Source organism: Dromiciops gliroides, chromosome 5 (assembly GCF_019393635.1).
Source record: "Dromiciops gliroides isolate mDroGli1 chromosome 5, mDroGli1.pri, whole genome shotgun sequence".
Classification (NCBI taxonomy): domain Eukaryota; kingdom Metazoa; phylum Chordata; class Mammalia; order Microbiotheria; family Microbiotheriidae; genus Dromiciops; species Dromiciops gliroides.
The window spans coordinates 105,778,826-105,794,567 of record NC_057865.1 but is presented as its reverse complement, the minus strand read 5'-3'; the positions used below and the strand labels follow the sequence as shown (position 1 = coordinate 105,794,567).

The 15,742-nt window shown below is 41.5% G+C and overlaps 1 protein-coding gene across 9 annotated transcripts in view; it reads right to left on the bottom strand.

Annotated features, from left to right (window-relative positions):
* Positions 1-15,742, bottom strand: part of HIPK2 (homeodomain interacting protein kinase 2) — a 215,376-nt gene that overhangs the window by 118,981 nt on the left and 80,653 nt on the right. For all 9 annotated transcript variants that reach the window (XM_043966155.1, XM_043966158.1, XM_043966156.1 and 6 more), the window contains exon 2: positions 12,854-13,937. In XM_043966155.1, the coding sequence (XP_043822090.1) occupies positions 12,854-13,937 (1,084 nt within the window). The remainder of the gene's footprint in view (positions 1-12,853; positions 13,938-15,742) is intronic.

Here is a 15,742-nt window from a genome sequence, read left to right as displayed (position 1 = left end):
AAAAAGAAAGCACTGATACTTGAGTCCATTTTATCAGAGAAATAATAAAGACTTATGGACAATTAAACATATACTTTTAGGGGCAGCTAGGTGGTGCAGTGGATAGAGCACCGGCCCTGGAGTCAGGAGTACCTGAGTTCAAATCTGGCCTCAGACACTTAACACACGCTCACTAGCTGTGTGACCCTGGGCAATTCACTTAACCCCAATTGCCTCACTTAAAAAAACAAAACAAAAAATATGTATATACTTTTAGCAATTTTTTAGCATGTATTAAAAAAGTTTGGAAGGGGAGATAGTTTCCATTTAAGTTCATGGATTCCCTGAAATCTGGCTACCCTCAGGTGCTCTAAGTCATAAATCTTCACCAAGCCTTCCCAAGATTCTAGTCATAAATAACCCGCCAGCTCTTATTTGTTTTCCTTTGAATGCTTCTTTTAATTCTTCCTTTAGCATCTATAAGAAAGTTCTTGATCCCTGTATCTTCTGGCGGCTACTCCAGCTGACAGGCAAACCCCCACCTATTCCCCAAAGAAACCTCAGTAGCTTCTCAGTTCAGCAAATGTAAGTGCATGTTGTTCTAGTCTATAGCAATTGTTGTGTATAAACCTGAGAGGGTGATAGCTTCTGTGAAGCAGCTCCTCTTCTCCCCTCTCGCCACTGCCTCTCATATTACTTCATCTTAGGGGAATCCTCTAGGGGTAGTGGCTTTGGAAGGCCTCCATTCTTGGCCATCAGACTACCATGATTTCACACTATGAGGCCGTGTGTGGAGTAATAAGGAATTGGAGAAGACGGAGAAGTACCAAAGTGTCAAATGGGATTTCTTTCAATGAGACTATTCCGGGCCTTTTATTTCCACCTTCTCCATTCCAGTGGCCGTGGAGGTTTTTACCTCGGTCCAGAGCCAAAGTGGGAGTCAGTGGCAGCAGGGTGATACATGTGTCCCCACCTTAACACATCTGTCTTTCCAAGTATCCTCTTTATTTCTTTCCAGTTTCAGAAGCAGAGGTTTCCCACTCTCTTTGAGGCTCTCTTTTCCACTTGCACCCAGAGCCTATCTCTTCCTGAATCTGGAGGAATTTTTCCCTTCGGTCTCCAAGAATCCTTTAGACATTCAACTCTTATTTATGAACATCTAATTAAAGGGAACAGTTTTAGAATGTCTACTTAACTTTGTTCCTCCAGTTACCTGATAGTTTCTAGGTTACGTGAGATAACTCTAGACACAGAGGTTTTAATTTCAAGTCTTGCCTTAGTCTAGACCATTGTTAAGAAAAATTAGGGTTTTCTTTGAGGGTCTAAGTAAACAAGTTGTGGGCTCCAGAAATCCTTGGCTAACTGCAGTGACTTGATATATATCTAGAGGAAACCTTGCTGGCCTTGTGCTCAGGAAGAACTGAGTTCAAGTCCTGTTTTTGATACATACTGGCTTTGTGACTCTGGGAAGTCACTTTAACCTCTTGATAGTCTACTCAACCCTCTAGGACTCAAAGTGCCAAGAGGTACTGGTAGAGAAGTTTCCTCAACTGGGAGTGCCTAATACCACTGAACTCACAGGTTCGGTCTTGACTCCAGTCTCTATTTCTACTTAGAAGCTTTCTTAGCTCTTTCTAGAACTACAGGGTGCAAATAAAAGCCCAAATGTGGGAGACGTTAATGGGGGCATAACATTTTTGCTAAGAACTGAAAAAAATCACATGATCGATAGTTGTAATAGTTCAGGACATTTGGCATCCAGTGAATGAAAATGGTGCCATAGCAAATTCTGGATGTGATTTTTAAGGTCTAGAGGCCCAGGTGTATAGTGTATAGTGTTTATAGGAATGTTTGAAAGGAAAAAGACTTGGGAAGGTCATATATGTGTGTGTGACATAGGTAGAGCTGTAAAAGATACAAGGTAATGCAGTACCTACAGGCTGTGCCTGCTATCTCTGGTATCATGTACCTGTCGTGCATGACCAGAGGGAGGAGAAGTAATAAAATGAAAGATACAGAAAGTATGTTGTAATATAAGAAGTGCATGACCCCACATCTCTTTGTCCACCTTACCTCTTGCATCATCTCCCTTCTCCCTTTCAATGTGCAGTTTCCATTGACACCTTCACCTTCTAACTCAGGTTCACAGATACATACAACTCAGGTTCATGTGCAGAAACACACCTGCACCCACTCGCTAACATCTCCCATCTCAAGTTCTACCCTTGGGATAAACATGCTGCCCACCCTCTGACCTTCAGCTATTCACTTGGATCCCAAGTCCCAACACAGCAGCTGTCAGAACATAATTCCCAAGTCGGGGCCTCATGAGAGCCAGTGAGCTCTTGGACTTTCTGATGAAAAGCCTCCCTTCAGAACTGCAGTCCTTGTATGGAATAATGAGGGAAGATACCAGTGTTTTCTATCAACAGCTTTCCAACTATATCCACACCCCTCCTTACTCTGGGAAAAAAAAAATCCATGAGCCAAAATACCCAAGAGACCTAGTTCACAGGCCAGCACTGATTAAACCTTCTCTCCTTCGCTATTCACTCAAGCTTCCTTCCTCCAGTACCTCAGGAGCAATCTGTTCCAACTGCCAATAGGAGACAGAGAGAAGATGGCTCCCAGGGCTCCCATCCAAGTTGTGGATAAGAAAGGGAGTTTAATGGCCAGCTATCTCTCAGATATAGCTGCGTTCTCTGAATAAAGAATGTCTCTGGGTTCACTAGAGATAGGAGCAGCAGGCGCATGATTTCCATTTTCCCCAGAGCAGGAATTCTTCAGCTTTTTTGTCTTTAAATGCATAAACTACTATACAGAGGATTACAAAGGAAAATGATTTTATTGGAATACAATTATCAAAAAAAAATTTAAGTGTTTAAATCCTAGGTTAAGAATCTAGGTCCTAGAGAGAACCTAGAGCAAAATGCACATGCATACCAGAGAAAGAGGTTGGGAAGGAGAAAAACAGGGTGAAAGAGGCAGAGACAAACACAGATACAGAGAAACGTGTGAGGGACCATGTGAGGACAGCAATAGATACAATCAACTATACCTACTTAACCTAATAAGGATTGATTTTTCTAGTTCCAACAAAGGGCAAACTTCAGGAACAAGTCAAAAGGCAGTAAGTAGTAAATCTACAATGGATGTAGATAATAGGAAAAAGTAACTAACAAAAATTACATCAGCATCAATGAGAGCTCACATTTACATAATCTTTTATGGTTTATAAAATATTTTTCTCACAACACAAGTATCATTATTTCTGTGTTGGAGATGATCAAACTGACACTTGGGTGAATAGAGTGGCTCACCGTTACATCACCAGGGAGGGGAGGGGCAGAGAGTTAAAGCAAGGTCTTCTGAATCCAAGTCACATTCTTTTCTCTTGATGCCTCTTCTCTGCTATTCACTTGTTTCCTCTCTACCACCTAAAACCCCTGACCTCCCCCAGCCCCATCACCTACTCACTCAGTAAAATAACCTTTAGTTTGCCACACTCTTTTGGTCCAAGATGTTCCTGTGTATCTCTATAACCAAGAGTATTATAAGTGGGTGTCATTTGTAGAACAAACAGTTAAATGCCAGGTAGTTACGGTCTGGCCTGCAGCCATCGGTGTGCTGCTAAATGTTTAACAACTTGCTCTCCAGAAGGAAAAAAATGTATATACAACACACTTTTTTTTTTTGGCAGGGCAATGAGGGTTAAGTGACTTGCCCAGGGTCACACAGCTAGTTAAGTGTCAAGTGTCTGAGGCTGGATTTGAACTCAGGTCCTCCTAAATCCAAGGTCAGTGCTTTATCCACTGCACCACCTAGCTGCCCCCCTACAACACACTTTTAAGTTTAATCTGCATTATTGGCATTATCTTCATCACTTTCCTAAGCCTAGACAATCAACAAAACAATAAAACAAGCCCTGATATGTAGGGTTTCCTGATTTCCATGGTATATATGCTCAACATGAAAATTTAACAATCAGCTCTAGGGAGCTGATATAGACTGGCTCTGGGACACTCCTCCCTGTGTCTCTGAACCTAGCCACAGGTTTAGAGAAGATTCCCTCTAAAAATAGTCATGAGGCCCACAGGCCCCAAAATTCTAGCACCTTTTTGGGCTACTGATCCAAGGTTTAGGAAAGCAATCTAGGTACAGTACATGAAAGAGAATAACTATAAGGGCATCTCCCTTCACCAAGTCATGAGATGCCTCCTGATTAGTCCTTAGAATCTGTGGGTATGTTTCTATAGCTACAATGTTCTGTAAATATACATATATTCATCAGGAAGTCAGAACCTGAAAATCATCTAGTCCAGTATATTCAGTATAAATTTAAGCGTATATGTATTATCTGTGTACCTAAGTATGCATAACTATACAGGTGTGTGTGCGCATATGTGTGTGCCCAGGGTCACACAGCTAGTAAGTGTCAAGTGCCTGAGGTTGGATTTGAACTCAGGTCCTCCTGAATCCAGGGTCTGTGCTTTATCCACTGCCCCACCTAGCTGTCCCCTAGAGGTATATTTCTATGAGGTGATGTGTGTATCTGTTTCTATGTATGAGTAGGTAGACTAATATGTATGAACCTATGTATGTTTACATGTGTACATGCTTTCATTTGCCTGTATCAGTGGGTTTTTTTGGTGGGAGTATACTTGAATATATCTGTAAAGATACACATACTCAAATACCCACACTGACAGCTTTCCACTTTGATTACTTTTTCCTATGAAATTTTTCATTTAGACTTCTTTCATCTTGTAGCTCTGGGCCCTGGAGACATGTAATGCAGAATCTCAGATAACCTAACAACATAATGCCCAGATTACACTTTTATTTACTTATTTATATTTATTTATTTATTGCTTCTACCCAGCAAAGTAATTGCAAGCCTAAAAGCTTTCACATATTTATAACTCCTGCCATCTCCCCAGGAGTCTGAGATTGTCAGTGGGTGGAATATTTCATTTAATAAGCCTTTCTGAAGGGTAAACCAGCAACTCTTTTTCTGCCTCCATCGGAAGTAAGAACAAATAGATTAAAAAACAACTCCTACAATGCTATCGCTGGCAAAGCCCCCTTCAGAGCCATACCTAGCTGCCCCTTAATAACCATTTATAGATCTTCGATCCATGAACATCTCAACCCTCCTGGAGTCTATTCGTATTTTCAGCCTTTTCCTAGTCTTTAACCTGGGCATGTTCTCTGCTCTATAGAATTCTAGTTTGGGGTGGCCAGCTTAGTTGCTTAGAACCTGGTGCTAACGAAGCCAAGCTCAGATGATAGAAAATAAAACGGTTCTGTGGCCAGCATCTTATCATTTCATGCTCTTAACTGCAGAGGACTTGGAGGGAAGGAAGGGCAAAGGAGGAGAGGAATGGAGAGTCGTGGGATTGAGCTGGTTGGGAAGGAGTTTGTAGACAGGTGAATGGAATGAGGGGCTTTCACTCCAGGAGATGGTGAATGAATTGCTGGGATTGGGGAAGAAGGAGGTGCATATCTGCTAGGCCAGTTGGTTGGGACCTCTACTTTCTCAGTCCTATGATCAAGGAGGTCAGTGTTTGTAAAGGATCATGGGATAATTACTACAGAGCTGGAAGGACATCTAGTCCAATCTTCTCATTTTACAGCAAAGGAAACTGAGGCCCAGGGAGACCCTTTCTTACTTTAGCTGAAGCCATTGTTGTTGTTGCTTGTCCTTCGTTCTAGAAGAAGACCATGACATCAGGGGTATGTTATGACTTGCAGTGAATTGGATTTAAGTGAGGGAGGGCTGTGCAAGGTCACCAACTTCATTCTCTCCTCCAGAGCCATCTGGGTCCAGTGGCAAGATGGATGTTAGGACAACTGGAGATGGCCCTGGATTTTTTTTTAAGGCATTTGGGGTTAAGTGACTTCCCCAGGGTCATGCATGGCTAAGTATCTGAAGTCACATTTAGACTCAGATCCCCCAACTTTAGGGCCAGTACTCTATCCCTTGTGCCATTTAGTCACCCCATCTGATGAAACTGCAGCTCAGCTCCTTCTTTCCTAGGAATAAAGGCTATGGTAGCTGCGGCCTGGGTTGTGTTTCTAATGTAAGAATTTTGCGGTCTCATGCTTGTCCAACTGAAATATAATTGTGGGATGCATGCCCACCATGAAAAGTGCTTGTCATCAAGCAAGAGAGCCTAGGCCTGAGTTTATACCATTGATGGGAACTCCGTCTGTTATATAATCAGGCATTTGGTAGGTATTATGTTAGCCAAGATCAACGAGGATTCTATAAGGCACAAATGAGGCATGGGAGATGATGAGTGAGAGAGCACCATACATACCTAGTGCCTCTTGAGCCAGTTCCAAAGAAGCAGCCTCAGTTTTTCAAACTGAGGTACAGAGAGAAAGCTTGTTTGTTTGGACTGTAGTGTGCAGAAAGGGAAGTAATAGAGGAGAATGATGAGGCTAGAACGATAGGTCCAGAGCAGGTTGTGAACTCAAAGAATCCTTTATATTTTATCTTAGAAGCAGTAGGGAGCCACTGGAATTTATTGAGTAGGGGAGGAATATGGTCAGATTTATGCTTAAGCAAAATCACCCTGGCATCTTTGAGAATGCTGGATTGGAGAAGGGAGAGACTTGAGTTATAGAGACCAGTTAGGAGGCTATCATAGTAGTTCAGGTGAGAAAGGTGATGAGACTTTGAATGAAGATGGTGGTAGTGAGCAGTAAAAACAGATGGATGGGGGGCAGGTAGGTGGAGCAGTGGATAAAGCACTGGCCCTGAATTCAAGAGGACCTGAGTTCAAATCCAGCCTCAGACACTTGACACTTGCTAGTTGTGTGACCCTGAGCAAGTTACTTAACCCTCATTGCTTCACCAAAAAAACCCCAAACCGAAACCAAGACAAAAACGAAATGGATGCCAGAGAAATGTTGGCGAGAGAAAAAGCAAAATTGGGAAACTAATATGTGGAGTGAAGAGGAATAAGAACTTGAGGGTAACATGGAACTCAGGAAGAACTTGGATTCCTGGAAGAATACTAGTGTCCCCTACAGAAACAGAGAAGAATTTGGGGAGGATAATGAGTTCTGATTTGGACCTGTTGAGTTTGATATGTTTATGGGACATCCATCTTGAAATATCCAATAAGCAGTGGGTGATGTGGGATTGGAGCTTTAAAGAGAAACTATGGCTGGATTTCTATAGGCATTAATGGCAGTTAAACTAATGTCTTCTACCCCAAACCAAATGCAAATGTAAAATTTACAGATTTGTGAAATGACTGGAAATACCCATTGCCACTGAGAGCCAGGGTGGAGCTAGAATTTGTCTATCATCTTTTCAGCTAAATGTAAAACATCTAAGAACACCATGTGTCCCATTAAGCTGTATATCATGGGAACCTGAGTAGCAATGCGATCTCTTGGGCCAGCTGAACTAGGATCTGAATTTTGTCTAGTGTAACGAACCTCTCCAAGGAAGAGGATGGTCACAGGCTCATGATTATGATTATTGTAAGATTATTGTATGATACATAAATCCAATATTCCGAGAAGGGGGATAGGCTGATAAAGCAGATTTCCTACTTCAGATGAAGCCATCTGTTTTCCTAGGAACAAAGGCTACGGTAGCTGTGGCCTGGGTTGTTTCGAATGTGACCATTTTGCGGTCTCATGCTTGTCCAACTTCAATATAATTGTGGGATACATGCCCACTATGACAAGTGCTTGTCATCAAACAAGAGAGCCTGGGTCCGAGTTCAAACAATTGTTGAGAAGTCAGCCTGTTATAATTAGGCCTTCTGGTCGGTATTGGTAACTACTGGCTGTTGTAAACTATGTAGTCACATGTTTATGACTGGCCATTGTTACTGCCCCAAGCTTAGTTTAACTGTGGAGTCTGAAATAGGTGCTGAAGGGATTTCCATAAGGGCCTCTGACACTGGCCTTCATCTCACAAAATCATCTCAATATAGGCCCTCTAGCACGCTATTTCACCATACTTGCCACACCCCTCTCAAGGCAGGGTCACCCCCAATGATTAGGGAATTCTATCTCTATCCTTCCTCTCAACCACTTCACTTGGGACAAAAAGAAGGCAGGAAGATCTAAGCTGGGAAAATAGCAACTTAATCTGACACACAGGGAACTGGTCTTAGATTCAAATGAAGAGTTAAGCACTGGAGATAGTCACAGGTAAGGGGACCTGAGTTACGTTTCACTTCACAGCCTTGAGAGGAACCAGAAGTTCCAAGAAATGGCAGGAAGTAGGGACAGCGTCGTATGCTTGGGAGACAGTCTGTGCTGAAAGCAGAGATGTAGGAGAGGCAATGTTATGGGCAAAGAACAGCAAATAGTCTCAACAGAGAGAAGAGATAGGAACAATGAGCAAAAGGCAACAGGCCTGATATAAGGAAAAACTGCCTAACGATTAGAACCGTCAAACTCTTTGGAATGGACTGGGTACTCTATAGAAGGGATGAATGGGAATAAACGGTCTCTGAAGTCTGATCTAACTCATAAATTCAGTGATTCTATGACTCGAGGGTGGCATGGGCATGATAGAAGTTTTCAAATTGAAGAAGAATCAGATTTATTCTACGTGGCTTAGGGAGCTACATTTCAGAGGGCCCAGTGCGACAGATTTCAGCTTGATAGAGGGAAGAGCATTCTAAGAATGAACACATTCCAAAAACTGAATCAGCTGTTATTTGGGGGTAATTAGTTTCCCCCATCAATGCAATATTCAATCAGAGGCTCGCCCCTTGTTGGGGATATTGTAAAGAAGATCTTTCATTGGCGGGGTATAATAGGTGCCTTCTCTGGATCCTTGCCTTTTATGTCTACAGGCGCATTCCACACAAATGCAAGCTATTTCAATATATGAAGTACTGAACAAGAACCCATAACTCCTCTGCTTGGCTAAACCTGTTCTTCCTAAAGCTGCTAAAATAGGTAAAGGAGTCCCTGAAAGTAACTGTACCAACAAACTCCTGTATGTCTTTTGTATGAGATGATTCAAATAGAAAGAAACTCCTATATTAAAAAGTGTTATATGGGGGCGGCTAGGTGGCTCAGTGGATAAAGCACCGGCCCTGGATTCAGGAGGACCTGAGTTCAAATCTGGCCTCAGACACTTGACACTTACTAGCTGTGTGACCCTGGGCAAGTCACTTAGCCCCCATTGCCCCGCAAAAAAAAAAAATTTTTTTTAAAGTGTTGTATGTACAATATACACATAAATCTGAGAATACATATTCTATTGCGCCATATTATTATAATGCTCTTTTGGCTAAAAACTCAAATTAGCTCCTTTGTCACAGCTACCCTCTCAAGGAATGATGACTTGTAGTTTGGAAGGGTTTCATCTCTAGGAATATATATGTCTCTAAGATCTTAACCCAAAGTGATGAGCAGGATACACTGCAGTATATGTTAAACTTCCACAGTTATCCCATAGCATGTGCCAGATTATACTCCTTACCACCACCTGCAACCCACTCCCATCCTTCCCCCGACTCTCTTTGCTCCCTCAATCAATTGTAAGGCTCAACAATCCAAAAGCATAATTAGGTAATGGAACATAGATAAAGCCTTGTCTCGCCACAAATTAAAATATTAGCAATTCCAAAGTGAGATCAAACAAGAAAAAGATAGCTCTAAAAAGCACCTCCTATTTTATAAAACTTTTATGACACATTTGCTGCTGCCATCCCTGTGGCTAATACATGGATGGCACTTTTAGGCCACATGCACACACATACACACACACAAAGGGTTTTTTAGGCCACTTCATGATGATTCAGGGAAGAATAAATATATTTTATGGGGCTAAATAAGAATATGTTTATTTTCATCTCTAAGAGTCTTTTTTGTAGGGTTTCATATTGTTTATGTAAAACTATAATCCATGTACCAGGGGAATGGGTGCAGGGGTATGCACCCTCCAATCAAGACCATGACAAGCTTTAATTAAGTATTAAGTTTAAATACTTAGTTGCCCCTCAATTTGGAATGGATTAGATTTCCATATTCTTTATGAGTAGAGACTTATTTTTCATCTTTGTATCACCCATGCATAGAAAGCACTTAATAAATGTTTGACTAATTGAGTGCAATAGTCTTTGTTTCTTGTGGCTAGCAAAGTAGTTTCCAAAACAGGGACTCTGGCTTGACCCCAAAAGGGAGCCTATTCAATCAGAGGGTGAGAATACAAGGTCACTTATTACCTGAATTACTGCAATAGTTTCCCATTTTTTTTTTCCTACTTCAATCCATCTTCCACATAATAGCTGCTTCCCTACTCAGTAAACTCCAGTGGCTCCCTATTGACTCTAGGATCAAATATTTACCTCATTTGCCTTATTCATTTTTGTGTGTGTGCGTGTGTGTTTTATAATGTACAAAACTTCTAGTATAATTGTGCTAAATATTTTATAAGTAAATAGATACTGAAGATGAAGACACAAAGTCTTTTTTTTTTTTTTGCTAATCAGGTGCATGACCAAAAAAGTTTGTTGGAGACCACTGGCATAGAGAAAAACTAGAAGGTCTTAAAAAAGAATGTATCAAAGAAAAAAAATGAATTTGTCTTCCTCTCTACCCCTCAAACCTCTCCCTACTTCTTCCTTTATTGGTGAAGAGAGTCAGGCTGGCTCCTCTCCATCTTAGCCCTGCTCACCTCCCAAACACCACTCTTCTGCTCAGGAAACTGTTATAATTGTAGTTATGTAAGACACTCTGGAGGCTTGGACTTAAAATCCTGGTGAAAATATGGCACCGAGCAATGATCAAGTAGATTAAGATACCAAATTATATTTAAGTGTTCATCTCTTTAAATTTTGTTCTAAATCGGTATCATCCTTTAAATTTTTGCTACAATGGTGTTTTTTTTAAATTTTTTTTGTAGACATCTATTTTTTTATTTGTTGTTGTTTGTTTTTTCAGGGCAATGAGGGTTAAGTGACTTGCCCAGGGTCACACACCTAGTAAGTGTCAAGTGTTTGAGGCCAGGTTTGAACTCCTGAATCCAGGGCCGGTGCTTTATCCACTTCTCTACCTAGCTGCCCCCTACAATGGTTTTTAAAGGAACTGATTTTTGTTTTAAAGAATAACTTAATTGGAAAGAGTATTCTTCTCTTTTTCAATTAATAAAAGCTATTTGACCAAAGCTTGATGTCATAACCATGACCGAAAGGGTCCTAGCAAAGGCATTACTGCTCACCTTCTGGCAGTGTACCTTGATTACAAGCAAAATTGTCAAGAAGAATCAGCAACTTTTTGAGCGCTGAATTTACAATCTAAATAGAAAACAATAACATTAACAACGTACTTGTAGTGAGAGTGAGCCTGAGGCTTTCACCCTCTTAAAGGTGTTAACCCACTGATAATACATAATACATCTTATTTTCAAACAAGTGTCAGACCCCTTCAGAATGGAAGCAATCTATTTGTACTGTAGTGACTCTACCTCCCGCATGTCCCAAGCGATCCTGTCCTCTCCCTTTCTACTACTCCCAGCACAAATCCTGCCATGATGTTAGTTCTTTCCAGACTACTCCAATGAATTCCTGCTTCACCCTTGCTTCACCAGCTCCTTTCCTTAAGTCCTGTGGAGCCCCTTCCTACTATGGGCAAATTCCTCTTTATCCTTCCACGTTTTTGTCACTTTCCTCTCTCATTTCCCTGTTAATGGAAACCTAGCTTCCTTTAGACACTGCATTTCTTCACTGCCCTCTTCCCACTTTAGCCTCACTGTTTCTCATTCCCTCCTAGTCAATGCACAAAGGGGAACTGGCCTCGTTCTAGCCCCTCATGCCTTCCTAAGGACTGAGAAACCACCATCATCCTACTCTTCATTTGAAATACACAGAAACTCCCATTGCCTGCTAGACATCTTGAACTGGATATTCAATAGACGTCACCTCAGCATGCCCCAAACTGAACTCATTATCTTTCTTGTCAAACCCTCCCTTTCCCGGACTTCCCTATTACTTTTGAGGGTACCCTCATCCTCCCAGTCCCCTAGGCTTAGACCCTGGGAGTCATCCTCAACTTCCCACTCTCTCTCACCACCTCACCCCACCCTATAGCCAATATATTGCCTGAGTTCAAATTCTGCCTCAGACACTTACTAGCTGTGTGACCTTGGGCAAGGCACTTAACCTCTGTTTGTCTCGGTTTCCTCATCTATAAAATGGGGTAATAATAGCAGCTACCTCTCTGGGGTGTTGTGAGGATCAGAGGAGATAATATTTGTTAAAGTCTTAGCACAGTGCCTCATGCATAGCAGGTACTCTATAAATGCTAGCTATTATTACTTTCCATCTAGTTGGATTCCCTGACTCTGGTTCTCCCTGCTCTGATCCATTTTGTACATTATTACCAGATACACCACTTTCATCATGTCATTCCCTTCTGCAAAAACTATAAATGGTTCTCCAATGCTAACAGGGAGAAAATCAAAACTACTTAGCCTATTCCAGACCCTTCATAATCTGATCCCACCCTATCTTTCCACTCTTATTTCCCATTACTCACCAACCCAAACTTTTCCCTTCTACCATCAAACTGGTCTATTCATCATCTCCTAAATATGCCTCTCATCTCTGTGATTTTGCCTCTCTACTGCCTCAGTACAACCTCACTGTCTACCTTTCCTAATCCTACCTGTCTCTGAGGAGCCAACATAAGACAAACTGGTTTTGTAAAACCTTCAGTAGCCACTCTAGTCCACGGAGGTCTCACCTTCCTCTGAAAGCCTGTAACACTTAGCATCCATACACTTATTTGACATTTATCCTAAATTGACTTTAAGTGCATCCAGCACTGTGACCCGATCATCGTAGGCACTCAGTAAACATTCCTTGGTTGCTTGTTTTTTTCTTACCTGTAATATCTGGACTGAAGGTAAGTAGAACACACAGCCTTTGACACATGGCTAGCTGACCCAAAATCGATGACCTTAACCCTGTATGGCTGTCTGGATGGATCAACCAGCATAATGTTCTCTGGCTTGAGGTCTGCATGGATAAGACCCAAGCTCTTTAATTTCATCAGGGCTGTGGCTACCTGCTGGAGAACAGGGCGGATGTATTTGAGGGGCAAGGGACTAAACTTGTTCTGCTTCAGGAAGTCATAGAGGTTCTGTTCTAACATTTCAAAGACCAAGCAGGTATGGTTTTTATGTTGGAAGCACTCATAAGCTCGGACAAAATTGTAGTCATCTGCACTCTCAGTACTCAACCGGGCCAGGATGCTCACTTCAATCTGACCCTGCCGGGCATAAGATGGGTGGTTTTTCAAGATTTTGATAGCAACAATTTCATTGGTGCCACGTTTCCAGCACTTGACCACTTGTCCAAATGTCCCTCGACCAAGGAACTCTAAGACCTCATATGTGTTAGTCATGGAGCAGAGAACCTCATGCTGGACTAGCTGATAATCGCCTTCGCTGTTGGAGCCACTATTTTTGGAGGTGGCAGTAGATGTGGTGGCAGTGGCTACAGTGGCCCCACTTGCATTATTTTGAATCATGGGTGGGTGTTCTTCAATGATCTGCACGCTGCTTGTGTTTTCAATCTCCTCACTCTTACGCTTGAGTCCACATTTTTGGTAGGTGTCAAGAAGGCTCACAGTGCTTCGACGCATCAGGTTGTGTGGTCCACCAAGGGCTTGTCCAGAGACAGAAGTGCTACTTGCAGATGTTACTACGATGTGCCCAGTGCTTCCTGGAAAGATGATGGTCTGCTCGTAAGGTAGGCTGGGGTTGGGAATTTGCAGGGAGGTGCTGACGGTAGTGGCGGCTGGTTGTGAGGGCTGTACGTTTTTGCTCTGGCTGTAGACTTTACTGTGTGTGCCGTACCCGGTCATATCCCAGTTGGAACTTGGTTCCACTTTAAGTTTCTTCACACTACAGAAGGCACTTGATTGAAGGGTGTGAGGGGAGAAAACTTGCACATGTGAGGCCATACCTAAAAGAAAAATGAAGGGAAAGTATAAAAGCTATGTAAATCTGTTGTACCACAAATAAGTTTAGATGAACCATTTCACTTTCAAGGGTTTGAGTCATATGGGACATCTTTCCCCAGTGACAAAAAAAGAGTTAATGGCTCTAAGCATTTCACCTGCCATCATGAAAAGAATGAAAAAATTTTAAGAAGGGAGTTAAAGAGGGCTGCCAGGACATGGATATAGAAGAAAGGGAAGAGATTCAGGTTTATTTTCTTCCACTAAAGGCTGACTCTAATGCTGCATCATGTCATGGGGTAACCTTAGGTTCTCAAAGGCTTTGCAAAAAAATTGCATGCTTTAACATGTGCTAATGGAGTGTCTCTCCAACTTGTCACAAGTAAAAGCCTTATTGGTATAGTCAAATATAGGGTAAATCAGGCTCACAGTTGTAAAACGAGATTAGGAATACAGGATTAAAATTGGCAGGTTAAATTGTTTTTAGGGAAAAGTGGCTCTGATTAGGCAATGTTAGTATACAACCCACAAATTAATACTTTTTGATTGTACATTTTCCCCCTTCTAGGTAGAACTTCAGAGAATTCTAGAGTCTGCTAGGTCAGCTGTATAGTTGATCTGATTAGTAATTAGTTATAGTAAATTAAGTTCGCCACAAATACTAGATTAACCTCTTTTTTTTTTTTTTGGCAGGGTAATGAGGGTTAAGTGACTTGCCCAGGGTCACACAGCTAGTAAGTGTCAAGTGTCTCAGGCCAGATTTGAACTCAGCTCCTCCTGAATCCAGGGCCAGTGCTCTATCCACTGCATCACCTAGCTGCCCCCTAGATTAACCTCTTCCTTCCTTCCTTCCTTTCTTCTTTCTTTCTCTTTCAGTTGAATAGAAAAGAATACAACCTTGACCTCTGATGAGTAACTTTTCATTATCATAAAACTAATGCACCAACAAATTTTACAGATGTACACAAAAAAAGTTCTGGTTCTTTCATATTGGTACTTTCCTTTGAAGTAAAAAAACATAGTAACGATTTAAAATTAATTTTCTTCTTTCTCATGCTTTCAAGAAGTGATATTTGGAAGTTGATGGAAATATTAAATTAGAACATAAACTCCTTTGTAAATTATTATTATTATTATTATTATTATTATTATTATTATTATTATTATTGGAGGGGCAGTGGGGGTTAAGTGACTTGCCCGGGGTCACACAGCTAGTAAGTGTCAAATGTCTGAGGCTGGATTTGAACTCAGGTCCTCCTGAATCCAGGGGCAGTGCTTTATCCACTGTGTCACCTAGCTGCCCTCTCCTTTGTAAATTCTTAAGGAAAAGGGTGGTAGAAGATTGTGAGCACTATCCCCTCAGAAAAAGTGAGAGTTAGAATGAAAAAAAGCTTGAAGAGAATTTGGTAAGAGATCCAGGCAAGCAAAGTCAATGAAGGAACTGGAAAGAGGATAAAGATTAAAGATGGAAAAAATCAGCTAAGATTTTTATAACAAATTCTTTTCACCATCGAGAACAGTACGGTTACCATATGTGGACTCTTAATAGACAGTCCTGGGAGCAGCTAGGTGATGCAGTGGATAAAGCACAGGTCCTGGATGCAGGAGAACCTGAGTTCAAATCCAGCCTCAGACACTTGACACTTACTAGCTGTGTGACCCTGGGCAAGTCACTTAACCCTCATTGCCCTGAAAAAAAAAACAAACAGTCCTGAGTATGTAATAAGAGGAAACAAAAATAGTACTGAAGAAAACAAAGATGGAAAAAGCATATAGATTAGACCAAGCATAGATGGAACAACTAACTATG